The 15,620-nt window shown below is 33.9% G+C and overlaps 2 protein-coding genes across 3 annotated transcripts in view; both read right to left on the minus strand.

Moving 5' to 3' along the window:
- The window catches only part of LOC142334503 (histone H3.3-like type 2), a 96,844-nt gene that overhangs the window by 41,660 nt on the left and 39,564 nt on the right, over window positions 1–15,620 (minus strand). The window lies entirely within an intron of this gene.
- LOC142334501 (activating signal cointegrator 1 complex subunit 3-like) overlaps window positions 1–15,620 on the minus strand; it is a 63,648-nt gene that overhangs the window by 35,953 nt on the left and 12,075 nt on the right. The window contains exons 3-4 of the mRNA XM_075382589.1: window positions 7,440–9,488; window positions 6,403–7,108 (exon numbers count right to left, since the gene is read on the minus strand). Coding sequence (XP_075238704.1) covers window positions 6,403–7,108; window positions 7,440–9,488 — 2,755 coding nt within the window. The remainder of the gene's footprint in view (window positions 1–6,402; window positions 7,109–7,439; window positions 9,489–15,620) is intronic.

A 15,620-nucleotide genomic window follows, 5' to 3' on the forward strand; every position in this document is an offset into this window, starting at 1 on the left:
GACCGGTGAACTCTAAAAATTGTTATATGGGATAGGAAATGGGTTCTGGGGGGCTAGATTTGCCGGTTAAATGGTCCCGGGTCGCGGCACCAACATAAAGCTGATAAAACAGTCTTTCGATGGGTAAATTCATTCAAACGTACAATCTATATCGCATCCAACTATATTCTCTCAACGCAAAAGGCCAAAGGCCCCTCTCAATGGCCCGGCAAATCTAGCTTGATCTTTTTTAGCAGGTATTTTGTCTGAGTCGATTTTCGACTCAGATTGGTCACCGATACGTTTTCGAAACATAAAAATATTAAGCCTAAAAAGAGCGCAATCGATTCAGTATATTAGTAGGCTCAACGAAAATTATGTTTAACGAACTTTTTCTGAGCTTTCTATGCCAAATAGAACGTATTTTGTGTGCATTTAATCTTTTTGTAAGGCTTACATGGTTAAGAGATTATGACGTAATAAAGTTTCTCGCTGGATAGATTCTCGCTTTATTTAAATAGCTCTTTAAATAGACTGCTCATTTAGTTTACTCGGTAACATAGAGCTCTAGCATTATTATTTCTTTTTAATATTAGTTTAAATCCTAAACCACATATAATCTTTTCTAAATCATTTACAAAACCAAATAGATCACTCATCTTAATCATCATATACATATGACCTCGTTGTGCAGCAATATGGTCACCTTTACGTTGACTATCTCTATTGCCTTGATTTCTAACAAAACCACTCTCATATTCATCATCAGTACTAGTTAATAACTTACACATCAATAGATTAGGATAACAATGATCTATATATTCATTAGTCCTACCACCACTAGTTTCCAGCTTAATTGAACTAAACAATGTCATCATACAATAATTAACTAATCTGATATCAGCATCATTAGCAAATACACCACCAGCATCATCTGATACAACAAACTCCATCTCTAGATAGGAATCACGCAAATTTAAATGATTCTCTTCTCTATTGAGAATGATAATAATGTTAGTATTGATTGTATTCATTGTTGCTAGATTATAAGGTTTATATTTTATAATCTTACTTTTGTGTATATCATTATTATAACTATAAGTTGTATCCAAATTAAAATCCATTTTTATTAGATGAAAAATGACAGAAAATTTAATCTTATGGGAACTGCAAAAGATACATGATGCTTTAACTAAAACTAAAGAAGAACATACACTTAACTTTAGAATGATAAAGCCAACAGAAAAGTTTAATTTTAGTGAACCTATACTTAATACAACAAAATTAGGTTTAATTAGATTATCGGTTTATAATTCAATGTTTAATGTGAATAGGAGAAATAATCAATTCTTATATGCTAGTAATGTTATAGAAGGTGAAGAAGCTTTACCTCAGGCTCTTAGTTCTGACCCTAACTTTACCCATAACCCTAACCCTATCTCTACCTCAAGCCCAAACATTACATCTGTCCTTAATTATAATTATAAAGGAGTCCCGTTGCTATATTCAACTATTACACCGGGAGCATATGAGTTAACTGACATAGCAGAATTAATAAAAGAAGAAACTGATGGTAATGTTATAATAGAACCTGATAAGAATACGATGAAATGTTTAATGGAAATAAAACAGGGTGCAATTAGCTTTGATATAGAAAATTCAATAGCCTCATTACTAGGATTTAGAAAAATAGTTTATAAAAAAGGTAAATATAAATCTCAGAAAATTGTTGATATTATGGGTTTTAGTACTATTAACATTCATTGTAATGTGTTATCTGGTGTTAAAGATAATGGGAATAACACAGACATACTATATACTTTTACTCTAACAGAACCACCAGGTTACTTGATAAATATTATACCAACTAATATCTTATACCAAAATGTAACTAAAGATAGAATAGAAAATATAGAATTTCATATTAAAGATGAGCATGGAAGACCTATAGATTTTAATGGCGATGTATTGAGTTTTACTTTACATTTGATTTAGAATATATTTATCTGCGAAGCAGGTTCCCTGATAGATATAGACTTAGTCATGGTCAGAAGCAGTTCCTGATAACCATAGACTTAGACTTACACTTACACTTTACTTAGACCTATCTGCGAAGCAGGTTCCCCGATACTCATACTTTTACTTATACTTAATTATAACTCTCTGATCCCAATTAATTCTTAGTTTACCATCAATATTTTTATTTTTAGTTATATCAATGACAATATAATTATAAGGCTCTTTCCATACCTTATTACATATATTAGCAAAATCATTATAACTAAGTTCAACATTATTAAAGAAATCTTGATATGTCGGTGCTAGGACTTTACCTCTTTGTTCAAATAAAATAAATAGATTACAATTCTCTCTAACACTGTCTATCCAGAGAGAACAGGTTTTCATTAAGATATATCATATTGCAATTATTATGTCTACCTCTACAACTCTACAAAAGTATTCATTAATAACTGGTTCTTTGGCTCTAACATCATCGAATATCATTAGTTTCTTTAAGTCTTTGGGTAGTTTATCGGGAGATGGTAAATCTTTTATATCTTTAATAATTTCTATAATTGCTTTTGGGTTTATTCTTTCTAATCCCTTGTTTGATCACCAGTAGGTCCAATGATGTATAGCTTATCAAAATATATACTAGCTAGAATTAGTTTTTTTAATAAGAATGTCTTACCACATTCACTAGGACCAGATATTATACATCTAAAGTTATCTGGGAATTCAGTTTCAGTAATTATATCATCATCATTTAACCATCATTGTAGATCATCATTTATGTTTATAGAGATAGTGTTAGTAGGACTATTGTTATTAGGTTTACCCTTTTGATGTTTTTCACCAAATAGATCTGCGAAGCAGGTTCCCTGATATATAAAATTATCATTAACATTATCATTAACATTATCATTAACATTATCATTAACATTATCATTATCATTAACATTATCATTATCAATGTCATTATCATTATCATCATAATTAACATCAACATTACAACCCAAACAAAAACACTCATTATACATTCCTGGATATTTACATTGATTAACTAGAATATTTAAAGCACTTTTAATTCTAAATCCTCTATCAATAAGATAGATCATATATAAACAATAAGCCCCACAATAAGATTCATCATATTGTTGTATTCTCTCATTAGAGCCTAGATCAACATATTCTTCTAAAAATAATGGTGGGGTTTCTACACCAAAACTATCAAAGTAATACACAGGACCACCTTCTCTTCTTATAACTAAAACCCAATGTGTACCATCAGGTGGATGTAGATTGACAATAATGTTGACGTTAGGTTCACTTGTGTTATCTGGAGTTTGATCTCTCATTACAATTTCAATTGGTGTTAGACTTATATCTTTACCTATATCTTTTATTCTGATATCACTCATAGCACTATTATCAATATTAAAAATAAAATTGAATTCCTCAAAAGCTGGGATAAGCATTTTTATATAATAAATTTTATATATAAGGCGGTATACTTTTTTTTCTTATTATTATAATTGGAATTTGTTATTTATTATATGATTCAATAACAAGTAAATATACAAAACTAGAAGAAAGCTTTGGCGGATTTATGAATAGGAATCTAGTTAGATTTGAATACGAAAAGTCACCATTACATACTACTGTTTATGGTGGAACTGGTACAGGGAAAACATATTTTATTAGACAATACTCAAAATTATACTCAAGCCAAAACCAAGACCAAAACCAAAACCAGGACCAAAACCAAGACCAAGCCAAAAATAAAGTTATAGTGTGTAAAGACGACAGAGACTGGATATATCCTGAGTCTAATAAGTTTTATACTGGGTTTAAAAAATGTGATATAAATATGATCATAAAAAATAATACGCATGAATTTCAAAATTGTGTAATAGTACTTGATGATATGGGTGATAGGTTAAATAAGGATATCGCTTATTATTTTACTGAAGGTAGACATTGTAATATTCAAATGATTGTAATGTGTCATAAACCAGCTCAAATAATTAATACAGCAAGAATGAGTTGGGATACTATTTATTTAACAACTTATTATGGACCTGATCTATTTAAAAACTTTAATGAGATATATAAATGTGAACATGACTTTAGTAAAACAATTAGTGAATTAAATAGTAACCATTATAATCGTACAGATGGAATGTCAGATGAACTTCATTATGGTATAATTAAATATAATAATAAGAAGAATACTTTTATTATTATTAATAGCAATAGAACAATGATATATGATTCAAGAGTTGGTTTCCTTGATTTAAAATCTCTTAGTTTAAACGATGAATTAGAAAGAGAAGATATAAATAAACTTATAGCATATATGAAACCACTCATAATAAATGCAACAGATAGAAATGTTATTAATCACGATAACTATATATTCTATTTTAATAAATTTCTTCAATTAAATAATATTAAAATTCAGAATGATGTTTTAACTAAAAAAAATGATTATGGGAAAGGGTATAAAAAGTTTATCAACTATTGGTGGAATTATAAGCTCAGGTTTATTTATATTTAGTTATATTTATCCTGATATAATGTCAAGAAATGCTGGGAGTGTAGCAATGGGAGCAAGCACAATGTTGAGTAGAGTAAATACATTAGTTAACGTTGGATATGGAGAAGAGTTGGATAATGATCTGCGAAGCAGTTTCACTGATCTACGAACACACGAAGTCCGTGGCAAGCAAAGTTCGTTGGAGAACCACGAGCAAAGCTCGTTGGAGAACCACGAACAAAGTTCGTTCATTGATCTACGAAATACAATACAAGAAGAATATATAAATCAGTGTAGCTGTGACTTCGTCAATGAAGAGATGGGAATTTTGAATAGAAAGGGAGGAAAGTTTTTTACCAGACTATATGGAAATAATCAAGAATTTAGAGAAGAGATTATAAATTTTGTTAGAGATAAAATAGAATTAGACCTTGAAATGATTTTAGATAAGAGATGTAAAACTAATACACTCAATACGTTAGGAAAAAAATATTTAGCAGAGTGTATCACATCTAAAGATAATACTAAAGACTTAATTGAAATCATGGTTAAATATTACCCCGCGAAATGATTAGGTAAATATTAAAGTTTACCCTATTATAAATGCTTTTAAAATGTTTAGAGTGTAACTATAAATATGGAAACATTGCTGTTTTAAAATATCATTATGAATCATGCCATAAAGATAAAACTGATAAATGTATGTGTGGTAATATAATACTAAGTGGTATTTGTGCTAAAAATTTTTCTCCATGGGGTTGTTCTTTAAAAAATGAATCTAGTTCTAGTTCTAGCTCTAGTTCTGGTTCTAGCTCTAGTTCTGGTTCTGGTTCTAGTTCTGGTTCTATCTATGACTCTAACTCTAACTCAGATCCTAACCTTAACCCTAACTTTAACCCAGAAGTCTTAATTAGAAGTTGTAATAAATGTAATTATGTAAAACCACTAACTGATTTTGATGAGAGTAAGTATACATGTAGAAGTTGTACTTCAGGTAAAGTTAATTGTCCATATTGTACTTCTGTTGTGAGATATGATGGGATACGGGCTCATGTAAAGAAACAATATCCAGATGTAGAATTAACTAGAGGATTTAGTAGAAGCTTATTAGATAAAAGACAAAGTCCTAGAGCTGTCAGTCCTTTAGTTATTGTCCAAACAGAGGAAAGTTGTTCATGTAAATACTGTAATTTTGTATCATTTCTTATTAATAATGGAATAAATATAAAAAAAGTAAAAGAAAATATAAATTTATTGAAGAGTATAGATAATTTGAAATAAAAAGTATAAAAAAATAAAAAAATATCAAAAAAGAGCGAATCACTCTTTAAGAGCGAAAAAGAGCGATCTTTCTACCGGGGGGATCACTTTCGAATAAGATAAAAATCGCTCTTAAAGAGTGAAATGTAAATTTTGCTTTGATTTTTTGTTTTATTTTTGATCTTAATTGATTTTTTTATTGAATTTAGAGCTAATATATGGTAGTGGACAAAACAAGGGATTCAACAAACAGTAAAATTTGGCCCGATTCGACATGCGCGATTAGCGTTAGGAGAAAGGGACAAATTTTACTGGTGGTTGAATCCCTTGTTTTATCCGCTACTCTGAAAGGGTTCAATGTCCCTATAAAAGCTCGTCCAAACAATTTACGATATACGATTTGGACCATTAAATCTCGACGTTGGAGAAACAAAGCAGTCATGTTTCTTAAAATTAACTTTACTTTGAAAAAAGAAAAATGTTGAACAACGGAGAAACGTTAAAATAGTCGTTAAAATTAATTTACTCGATGGAATAGTCTTTGTTCTGTGTCGCTCGTCGAAACCTGTCTCGAAAAAGTAGCTCCGCTCAGCTATTAATTTCAAAGGTTTTTAAAAACTTGCCTGTCACTTTCAATCCTCAAAAGGTACTGCGTAGGTAAGGGTTCATGAATAGGAATTGTAAAGACAGACTCGACCGGGTCCGGCCTCACACCTCCCCTCCTGACCACATTCTTCCTCCCAATTGAAATGTACTCAGAGTGATAAATGTAATTGGTCTCCGGATCTTCAACCCACAACCAGAATGGCTCGCTCGATATGCCAGACACTTTGTCGTTCCAGGTAAACGTGGGCTGGATCAGAACTTTCACTCGTAGAACAGATCTTGTAATTGGTTGAACACTAGCCTCAATTTTGATACTTGGCAAACTGCGAGCTAGCTCTTTCAGCCGTTCACCCTGAGCAGGGTTCAGTCGCAAAATTGATGAAATTTCTTTGGCCGGTGTTTCCAACAAACGGTCCAGCGACAGCTTCGAACGATCAAGTTTCACAAGAACCTCTTCGCGAATAAGATTACCCGGTAGTTGTCGCAGTGGATGCTCCTGTTCCCAAAGTTTCTGCTCAATGCATTTGCTTATCGAAAGGAGTCTGCTTGTGGCATTGGCCCAATTGTTTTTGAGAGCTATTTCAAACAAAGCTCGACAAATTCGGGACGCATTTGTTGAGATGTACAGTTGGTCACTAGTGAGTGAAAAACTGGTCATCACTATTCTGTTCACATAGGACTGAAGAAGGATGTTGACTTTTCCGTGGTTATTCTCAGCGCCACCTGCAAAATGTACTTCACCTCAGTTGACAATCTTAGCGAACTCTTCGAGAAAAAAATTTTCCGTTTTTTATCTTAAATTTCAGCGCAATCTGCCATACCCCCCACCCCCGTGTTCCACCTTTTTTGAGTTTCTGACAATTTCTATGAATCAAAATTAGACCATGAGGACTACAAAATCTTTTTGTTCTTTCTGTACAATGCGAAAACAAAAAGTGAAAACTTGGCTGAAGAAAAAGGCCAGCCTCACATATATATTCCCTCATATTGAAAAAATGTTGGAACAACAATGTTGGAGCAAATTTCAGTTTCCAAGTAAGAAAATTCAACTAACCCGCACAATCGTACCAACACTCTTGCATCAGATCACTCAACTCATCCAGCTCTTCGTCTCTCACCTTGACCTGAACAAATTCGTTGGCCATTGAGATCAGCTTGAGGATCTCCGTTTCGAAAATGTTGCCATTCATGTTCTCATTGATACACTCAATTGTATGGAAGTTGATGTAAAAATGGGAAGCTGTCCGTCCCAAATCCGTTGGGTATAGGAACCCAGTACCTCCAGTCTTCACGTATCTGATCATTCTAGCATCGTCCAGACGCTTGGCTGCGTCTTCTATTATCTGTCTCCTGTGATTCAACAGATCTGGATCGTTTATGAAGTCGTTATAATCGACTGCGTACACCAGAGGGTTCTGCTTCATCCTTACAAAAAGGTAAGTGTAGCTCAACCATTGCACAGCATCGTCAACTGTGTTAACTGTTCCGAGAACAATCTCAGCATTCAAGTGATCAATCAAACTTTCAACATACTGCGACTCAATTGGAGTTTGTCGAGTTAACAGATTCAAATAGTGACTCAACTTATTGTAAGCCGTCAAAATGTAGGCTTCACCAAACGTATCGTACTGAGGCCTCCCGGCACGTCCAAAGATCTGCAACACATCAAGGATTCCAATATCGACGAATGAGCTTTTCTGTGCGTCGTAATACTGCGTTCCTTTGATTACAACTGCGTGTGCTGGCAAGTTAACACCCCAAGCTAAGGTAGCAGTGCAGACAAGGACTCTGATATTACCTCTGGCGAAGTTCTTCTCGACTATGTTCCTGTCTTGACGTAACATTCCAGCATGGTGCATCGAAAACCCATGTGGGAACAGCTCTCTCAACTCTTTGTTTCTCGACTTCTCAACTTCTTTCTTGCAATCATTGTAATCTTTAGTCCACGTTTCAGCCAAAAATGTATCAGTCTCTCCTTTAGATCTCGCTCGTTCAAGAAGAGCTTGAGCAGTTTTAACAGTTCCAGAGCGCGAATGAACAAACACCATGCATTGATAGCCACGCTGGATAACATTTTTCACCTTCTCATAACACACATCGTCCAAATCCATCATTTGCTTGATAATGTTGGTGGATTTAATTCCCACAAAAGTTTGACTCAGAGGAACTGGCCTGAATCTACTGTCAAAATAAAACAATCCTTTGTAGCAATTCACTCTTAGAAACCTTGCTACGTCCAAGTAATTCGGTAAAGTGGCAGATAAAGCGACAAGCCTTATTCGAGATTGAGTGCTTTCAATTTGACGCAGCGTTCTAGCAACTAATGTTTCGATAACAGATCCTCTGTCTTCGTGGAGCAAATGAACTTCGTCAATTATCAGTAATTTCACACTTTGAACAAGACTTACATCACCGCTACTTTTCCTAGTAACAACATCCCATTTTTCAGGCGTCGTAACCAACATTTGCGTCTTCATTATTTCGGCTTTACTCAGTTGCATATCACCCGTTAATTCTTTCACTGAGAGGCCCAGCGGTGCAAGACGCTTCCCAAAATTTTCAGTCATTTCTGCGGCTAAGGCTTTCATCGGCGCAACATATACAATTTTGAAATCTTTCTTCTCGAGAACATCACCTTTAACGTGCAACCCCACCTCATGCAGTATTGTCAACAGTGCAATATTTGTTTTACCTGCACCCGTAGGTGCACTAATTAGAAGATTTTCGCCTGTCAGCAACGCTGCAGGGTAGACCACACTTTGAATGAGGTTGAGCTGTTTGAAGCCTTTAAAGGCAGCTTGTGCATATTTAGGAAGAGTTGTGATCTGAACTCTGTCTTTCCCAACATCTGTCGGAGGAGGTTTGCTTGATGGTATGCAGACTTCCTCTTTGATATCGTCTGATTTGTATGTGGTATCGATTGGTAACATGATTTTGAAACCACCAGCACTGGTTGACTTTTGAGCTATTTCCAACTTGAGGTCATAGACATGTGGATACTTGTGAACTTCCGGGGTGGCATATTTGATCACAGGTTGTGTCTGTGCAGCTGCCAGCCTCATTTGATTGGCAGCATAGGACCTTGAAACTCCTTTCTGTTCTTCTGAAATGACAGTACGTCTGAGTCCTGTACAAGATAAGTCACGCTAGTCAGAGTGGCACGGAATGATACATAATTATTGAAACACTGGTAGACATTGAAACACTAATGCCGATGGACAGGTTATTTTTATTAGTCTTGTTACTCAACTAAGTACTTTTTGAGAGTTTTGCTATTACCCACTACTTTCATGGTTCAATTTTTTAATTCAATCATTCAAGTAAATGTAAAGAATATCGAGACATGACGACAGAACACTAACAAATTTGTGATTCCGGTTACCTGTCAACTTTCTAATTTTCTCATTTTGCGCAAGGCCCCAATTTACCGGTTAAATTTTGGTATTAAGTTACTATGGAGAAAAGAAACAAGAAAAAGTTTTGGAAAGTACAATCTCTGTGTTCACCATTCAAATGGTCAAATCATCAAGTTACATTACACTTTACATAATCAATTTTCCCAGTATGTGTAGGAATTCTTCTAGAGAATCAATTTTGTTTGCATGTCAACCATTTAATTGTTCTGACCCCTCTTGAGGGGGGAGGAACTACATACTCAAATGGGTTTTTTTGTTCAGACAATTTTGACCGATCGATATATTAATCGTACAGATTTGTGAGTGGTATCATTAAAAAGCCCCTCCGGCGTAGAATATGGAATTAAAAAGATCTTTTTCAATTTCGTATTTTGAAGGGATTTATCGAGATTTGAAGTTTTGTGAATAATAGACGAATTTCCGTTGTTTTTATTCACATTTTCAGGAATTTCGCCTAGAATACCGTCAATTTTGCTAAAAATTGAGAAAACTGTTGATAATAGTACTGTTGATTTTGCTTTTAGAGACGAAAGAGTATTGCTGACTATTTACATTTTTTTTCTGGCTAAATATTTCAAAATTCAGCCTTTTTCATCAAAAATTGCCCGAAATAAGCTTCTTTAGTCCAGTTTGATTAAATTTGCCGGAAGTACACACACTAGAATCAAAATTTTGCCGTACTTTGCTAACTTTACTCTTTGATTATCAAAAACGCAGCATTTATTTTTGATCTTTTAACTAACAAATTATATAGAACTGAAACATTCGAAACAATTGAGTGTTCTATATGGACGAACATCAAAAGCAGGGCTGGTTTTTGTTTTGGTCCAGTCTTGGACAGTTAAAATCGAAAAAACGATTCGGATTGTAATCAGTCGTCTTTTTTTAAAAAATAAAATCGAGCTTTTTATGTTAATTAAAGAACAGAACAATTCACATCAAAGCTCACTGTTGATAGGTCCAAATGGCTTCCTATAAAGTTCCAAATTAAAGTATCTATTTTCTTTACTCGAAAGATTATGGTCGTTTTGACTTTTAAAAAATGTTTGATTTTAATTAAACAATGTCTTATTGAAATTTGCCACTAATTTTCTCTTAATTTGGTCAAATTGTAGCTGAGTGTCAGCAAATAAAGAATGCTTTTTCTCCCTCTTCTTTCTAGTGAATTAAATTTAATTCTTGTTTTGCGGTACGCGTTAAGTTATGGTTTTTTGGCTTTGATACTAGATTTCTAATTTTTTTTTGTTTTTAGGTATTGGCCCTTTTTCACGTTTTTTTCTCGTTTTGTCACAGTGTCATACTACTGACAGTTCACAAATTACGTTTTTGGCGTACAAAATAAGGCACAATTGAACATATAAAAGACTTGAAAGGCATAGTTTATGGTTTCAACGGCTTCACATCCCTTTCTCGAAAAATTTAATTTTTTTTTACAATTGACTTTAACTGTCGTTTTTATTTTGTCTTTCCAGTCGTATGAAATAACCTGGATAGTGAAAGTTCTCAATAAAATTTTTTGATGGAAAAAATGAGCCTTTATTGTGATTTGAGTAGGTAGCTGATGGCTTTCATGACTTCGAAACAATTGTTTTCAAAAATAAAAAACTCTTTCCAACGTTTAACTTCACTTTTTTCTTTTTTGTCTTTTTGTTTCCTAATCTGGTTAAATACAGATCAAATATAACCTGGTGGTTAAATAGTATTGTTGTCGAGGGACGGTGCAAGTTACAAAATCTAATCTTTTTAAAGAATTCGTTATGAGTTTATTTACTGGCTTCGACAGGCGTTTTTCACCCAAATAGAATAATTTTCGATTTTTGCCTATAATCTTTTTGTAGACGTGAGACATACTCTGAACAATCAGAGGTCTAAAGTGCTTCCTTTGGACGAATAGACAAACTTAATGAATTATTCCATTTTGTAGCTAATGGCTTTCATGAATTTGAAATTAAATGTTTTCGAAAAAAAGTGTTAAATAATTTCGCCTTTTTTGGTCTACTTGTTACCTATTCTCATTAATTAGATGCCGCTATACAACATTTTGTCGCTCGCGGAAGGCTCAATTGAACATATTTTGAGGGGCAAAATATGGCTTTAAGGCTTCGACAGCGTTTTCTTGCAAGTTTCAATTCTTTTTTGTTGTCTGTTGTTCTTTTTATAAACGAAAAAAAACATGAATGAGAGATCTTAAGGCCCTGCTATAGAGGCGTATGTGATCATAAACATATTGGATGTTTTCAATTGCCATCTAAAGGTTTTCCTTACATTGAAACTAATTGTTTTTAGAAATATAAGCAAAATTTTTTGCCCATATCTTGGTCCCATATCTTTTGTAGTAAAAACAAGTCATTTTTTGTTTGAATTCAGTTTTATCCGACGCTATTTTGAGCTTCTGTAGATTTTTTTGAAGGGACATAAAGTTTTGGATGTAATTAACGTTTGTTGTTATTGTTGTTTGATTTTGCTGTTCGTCTGGACTTGCTTTCTTAATAATGGCTGATCTCATCAATGTAATGCGGCATTTTTGCTGCACTGAGTTATTTGCGCTTGAGGCTCTCTTTGTTCACAGGCTATCTGTTCTTACTTGGTAGACATTTATGACAAAAATGTGGATGAGCGGGGTCGGAACTTGATGTGCGAACGCACATTACCGAGCTTCCTTGTTTCCACTACTTTCACAAAGAACATGACCAGCAGATTGCCATAAAATCCTCTTTTTTGGCACACTTCCGTACGTTGTAATTTAAGGAGATTATGAAAGAACACTAAAAATAGCAACCTAAAGTGCCAAAAGCAAAATTTTCTAAATGAAATCTAAATTTTGCTGAAAGAGTGACTGAAGTAAGTCAGAATTCAAATGTTTTAAGTAGAACAAAAACGTAAGCATACTGTGAGGCGCTTTCTTTAAATAAAAGTTTGAGTAGATAAGGGCAGCTATCAATAAGATATTTGTATTATTAGTGTTTGATGGGCATGTTGATGTTAATAGCAAACAACCGGTTGAATAATTGTTTTATATGGATAGTGCTCTTTACAAATTATAAAAAGTGTTTGATTTTTTTTACGAAACTAGGTATATACTTAATAAAATTTTATTGACAACGAAAGTCTATAGACAAGACAAAAAATAGGTTGCGGTAGTTTCATCATTTTGCTGGAAATTTAGCAATTGTTCTTTCCACAGTGATACAATCAAACTTGTCTCAAAACTACTTCCGAGCTCTTCGGTAAAGAGTTCAGCATAGTTTGAGGATAGAGGTTCAGGAATAGTATGTAGAACGCAAAATACCACCTTGATGCGTCAAAAGTAAATCAGAGGCTGCAGCCTGCGTTTCTCTTTTCTGATCTTTTTAGGTCACCCGTCATCTTCGATAATTTAACACAAATTACGGCTTTTACAATGGAAGCCCAGAGGAACCAATATGTTGCCTCCCAAGAATTTCTGTGTATAGAGTTTGAATGCATCAAAATTGCAAGAAAAAATTTCGGCAGAGTTTGGTCATTTTAGCCTAAGTTTTTAACAAAATTTTCTTAATTCAGTTTTGTTTTTGGGTCATTTCAACGGACACTTTTTTCGGGGGTATACAGCAGGACGTTATCTTTCTAACACAAACATTTTTCACATATCAAAGACGTTGAAAAATAAAGTAAATTTGACAAAACCCTATTTCACCATTTTACCCTCTTTTCCGTTCGATTGGTTTTTTTTAAAAGATCTTGAGAAACGAGAAAAAGCAGTTCCCATCTGTCAAATTGGTTAATAGTTAGTTCATTAAATGTTGAGAAACACCATAAAAATTCTGAAGATACACTATGCACAATTTTCATTAACGAAAAATAACAGCGAAGAGATAATAGACATAAATCAGAGATAATCAGCAATTTCTATAAAAAACAGAGGGAGGTAGTGGAATGGTCAACCAATGGTCCCGATCTGAGTCTATTTGAGCATTTAGAAAATTTTGAAGCAACAAATAAGAAAACGGACATTTCTTTGAGAGAACGTGGGAAAAGTGTCGGAAATTCGACGTACACGTCCGTAGAACTTCGTATGAAAACGCTACAAAACAACTACTACAAGTATAAAAAGCAAAAGTTGCAATGACTTTTAATCTTTTGCTACTTCTTTGTTTTGGATATTGGTTGATCCAGAGTAAAATCAGCTGGATATAAGAAAGAGTTGAAAAATTTGCTTCTGCATTAAAAATCCGCCCGGCATTTTGACTGCTGTTTTTATGACACCTTTTATTGTTGAATTATTCATTTGTTAGTAGACAAAAAGTTTCCGGTTGATTTTTTCAAATGTCTCCTTGAAGCTAGTTTATTGGAAGATCACAAATGCTCTATTAGGGTACAGAATCCGTTTCAACCTTCCTGTATATAGCTAACCCTTCAATTTTTTGTCCGGAAGTGTTGCCGCATTTTTGAGTTGTGAAATTTCTCCTTTAGTCTCAAGTTAATTCCACTATATAGTTTTTAGCATTTCCAATTGCTGATAGCATGTCCCGTTGAACGTGCATGTATTTTAGTAGTATTTCTGAAGGTTTGAAGCACTTTAATTTGTCGGAACCTCAATTTGCAATTTATTAGGCATTTCTCCCCCATTTTGTGTCCCAATAATTCTTTTTATGTGATATAGAAAAACAAGCTTCTTGTATTTAGCACTGTGGAGATTTCAATGTGGAAGAGGAGATCCGGTTATTTTTATTTTCTGAAACAAACTTTGGTTCTGTTTAATCTTTACTCCCCTTTTTCAATATTTGCGCAATATCATCACCACTTCGACCGGCCATTTTCTCTCCTGCATTAAAAATATCTCTGATGAAATCCTGCTGAACGAAGAATTGGCAAGCAATAGACCGACTTCAAAAGCACACTGAATTTGTGAGACAATGAAAATGAAAAATGATACGAAAGCAATTGTATGAGTAAGACTGCCTGTGGGTGTTTAGAAATAAAACCTTCAATAGAGTTTAGTGCGAAGACTTCTATCTATGCAAAACAAGGTGTATTTGTTGTTTCATCTTCCATGTTTTTAGGACCCGTTTATGATTATCAAGATAAAGAATACAAACTGAAATTTAGAGGCTTTGATTCCTTCTCTTCAGAATTGTTTGAGAATTTTGATTCCGACATCGTCATAGTTGTAACTCTGTCCCAGGTTAATTACTTGAATAGTTTTGTATGCGTTTAACACTGTGAACGCCATTCATGTTTAAATATCTCTTTAATGTCCCCGTTATGTCACTTCGTTACTTATTTCAAACATAACCGACTAAACGTCGGAAGAATTGCTCTTGAAACGACTAGTGAGAGCTCTAATCAATTGCAGCCTGCTTCAGTCGGGGGGGGGGGGTGGGGGGGGGGGGGTGGGGGGGGGGTAGCCTAAATGGGACTAAGAAGTTCTATAGTGGGCTTCAAATAACCACATTAGAGGTTAACATATACCACTATTAAGATTTAAAGTAAAAAAATGACGCCAGTTTCGGCGCACTTTTTATTTGACTTTTAGTATTAAATTGCCGCCAACCTGAGTTCAGCTGCTTGAAATTGTGATTGAGAGAGAATTTTAGATCACGCGAAATGCAAAAAGTCAAGGGCGTAAAAGTCACTCCAAAAGTCAAAACCGTCTTTGCATAAATTTTGCATAAAAAAGACACACACGTTTACAAAAATTGCTATGAACTGCGTTCAAGAGCAATTAAAAAAAATTGGATTCTCTGCTCCTTTAGCTAAATAAGTTTAAAAAGTTTGCTAAGTTTCAGTTACAGATTGAAAAACTACGCTCAAAATACGAAGTTTTTGATAGATCATAGATC

The sequence above is a fragment of the Convolutriloba macropyga genome, chromosome 2 (assembly GCF_964194025.1).
Source record: "Convolutriloba macropyga chromosome 2, txConMacr16.3, whole genome shotgun sequence".
Lineage (NCBI taxonomy): Eukaryota > Metazoa > Xenacoelomorpha > Acoela > Convolutidae > Convolutriloba > Convolutriloba macropyga.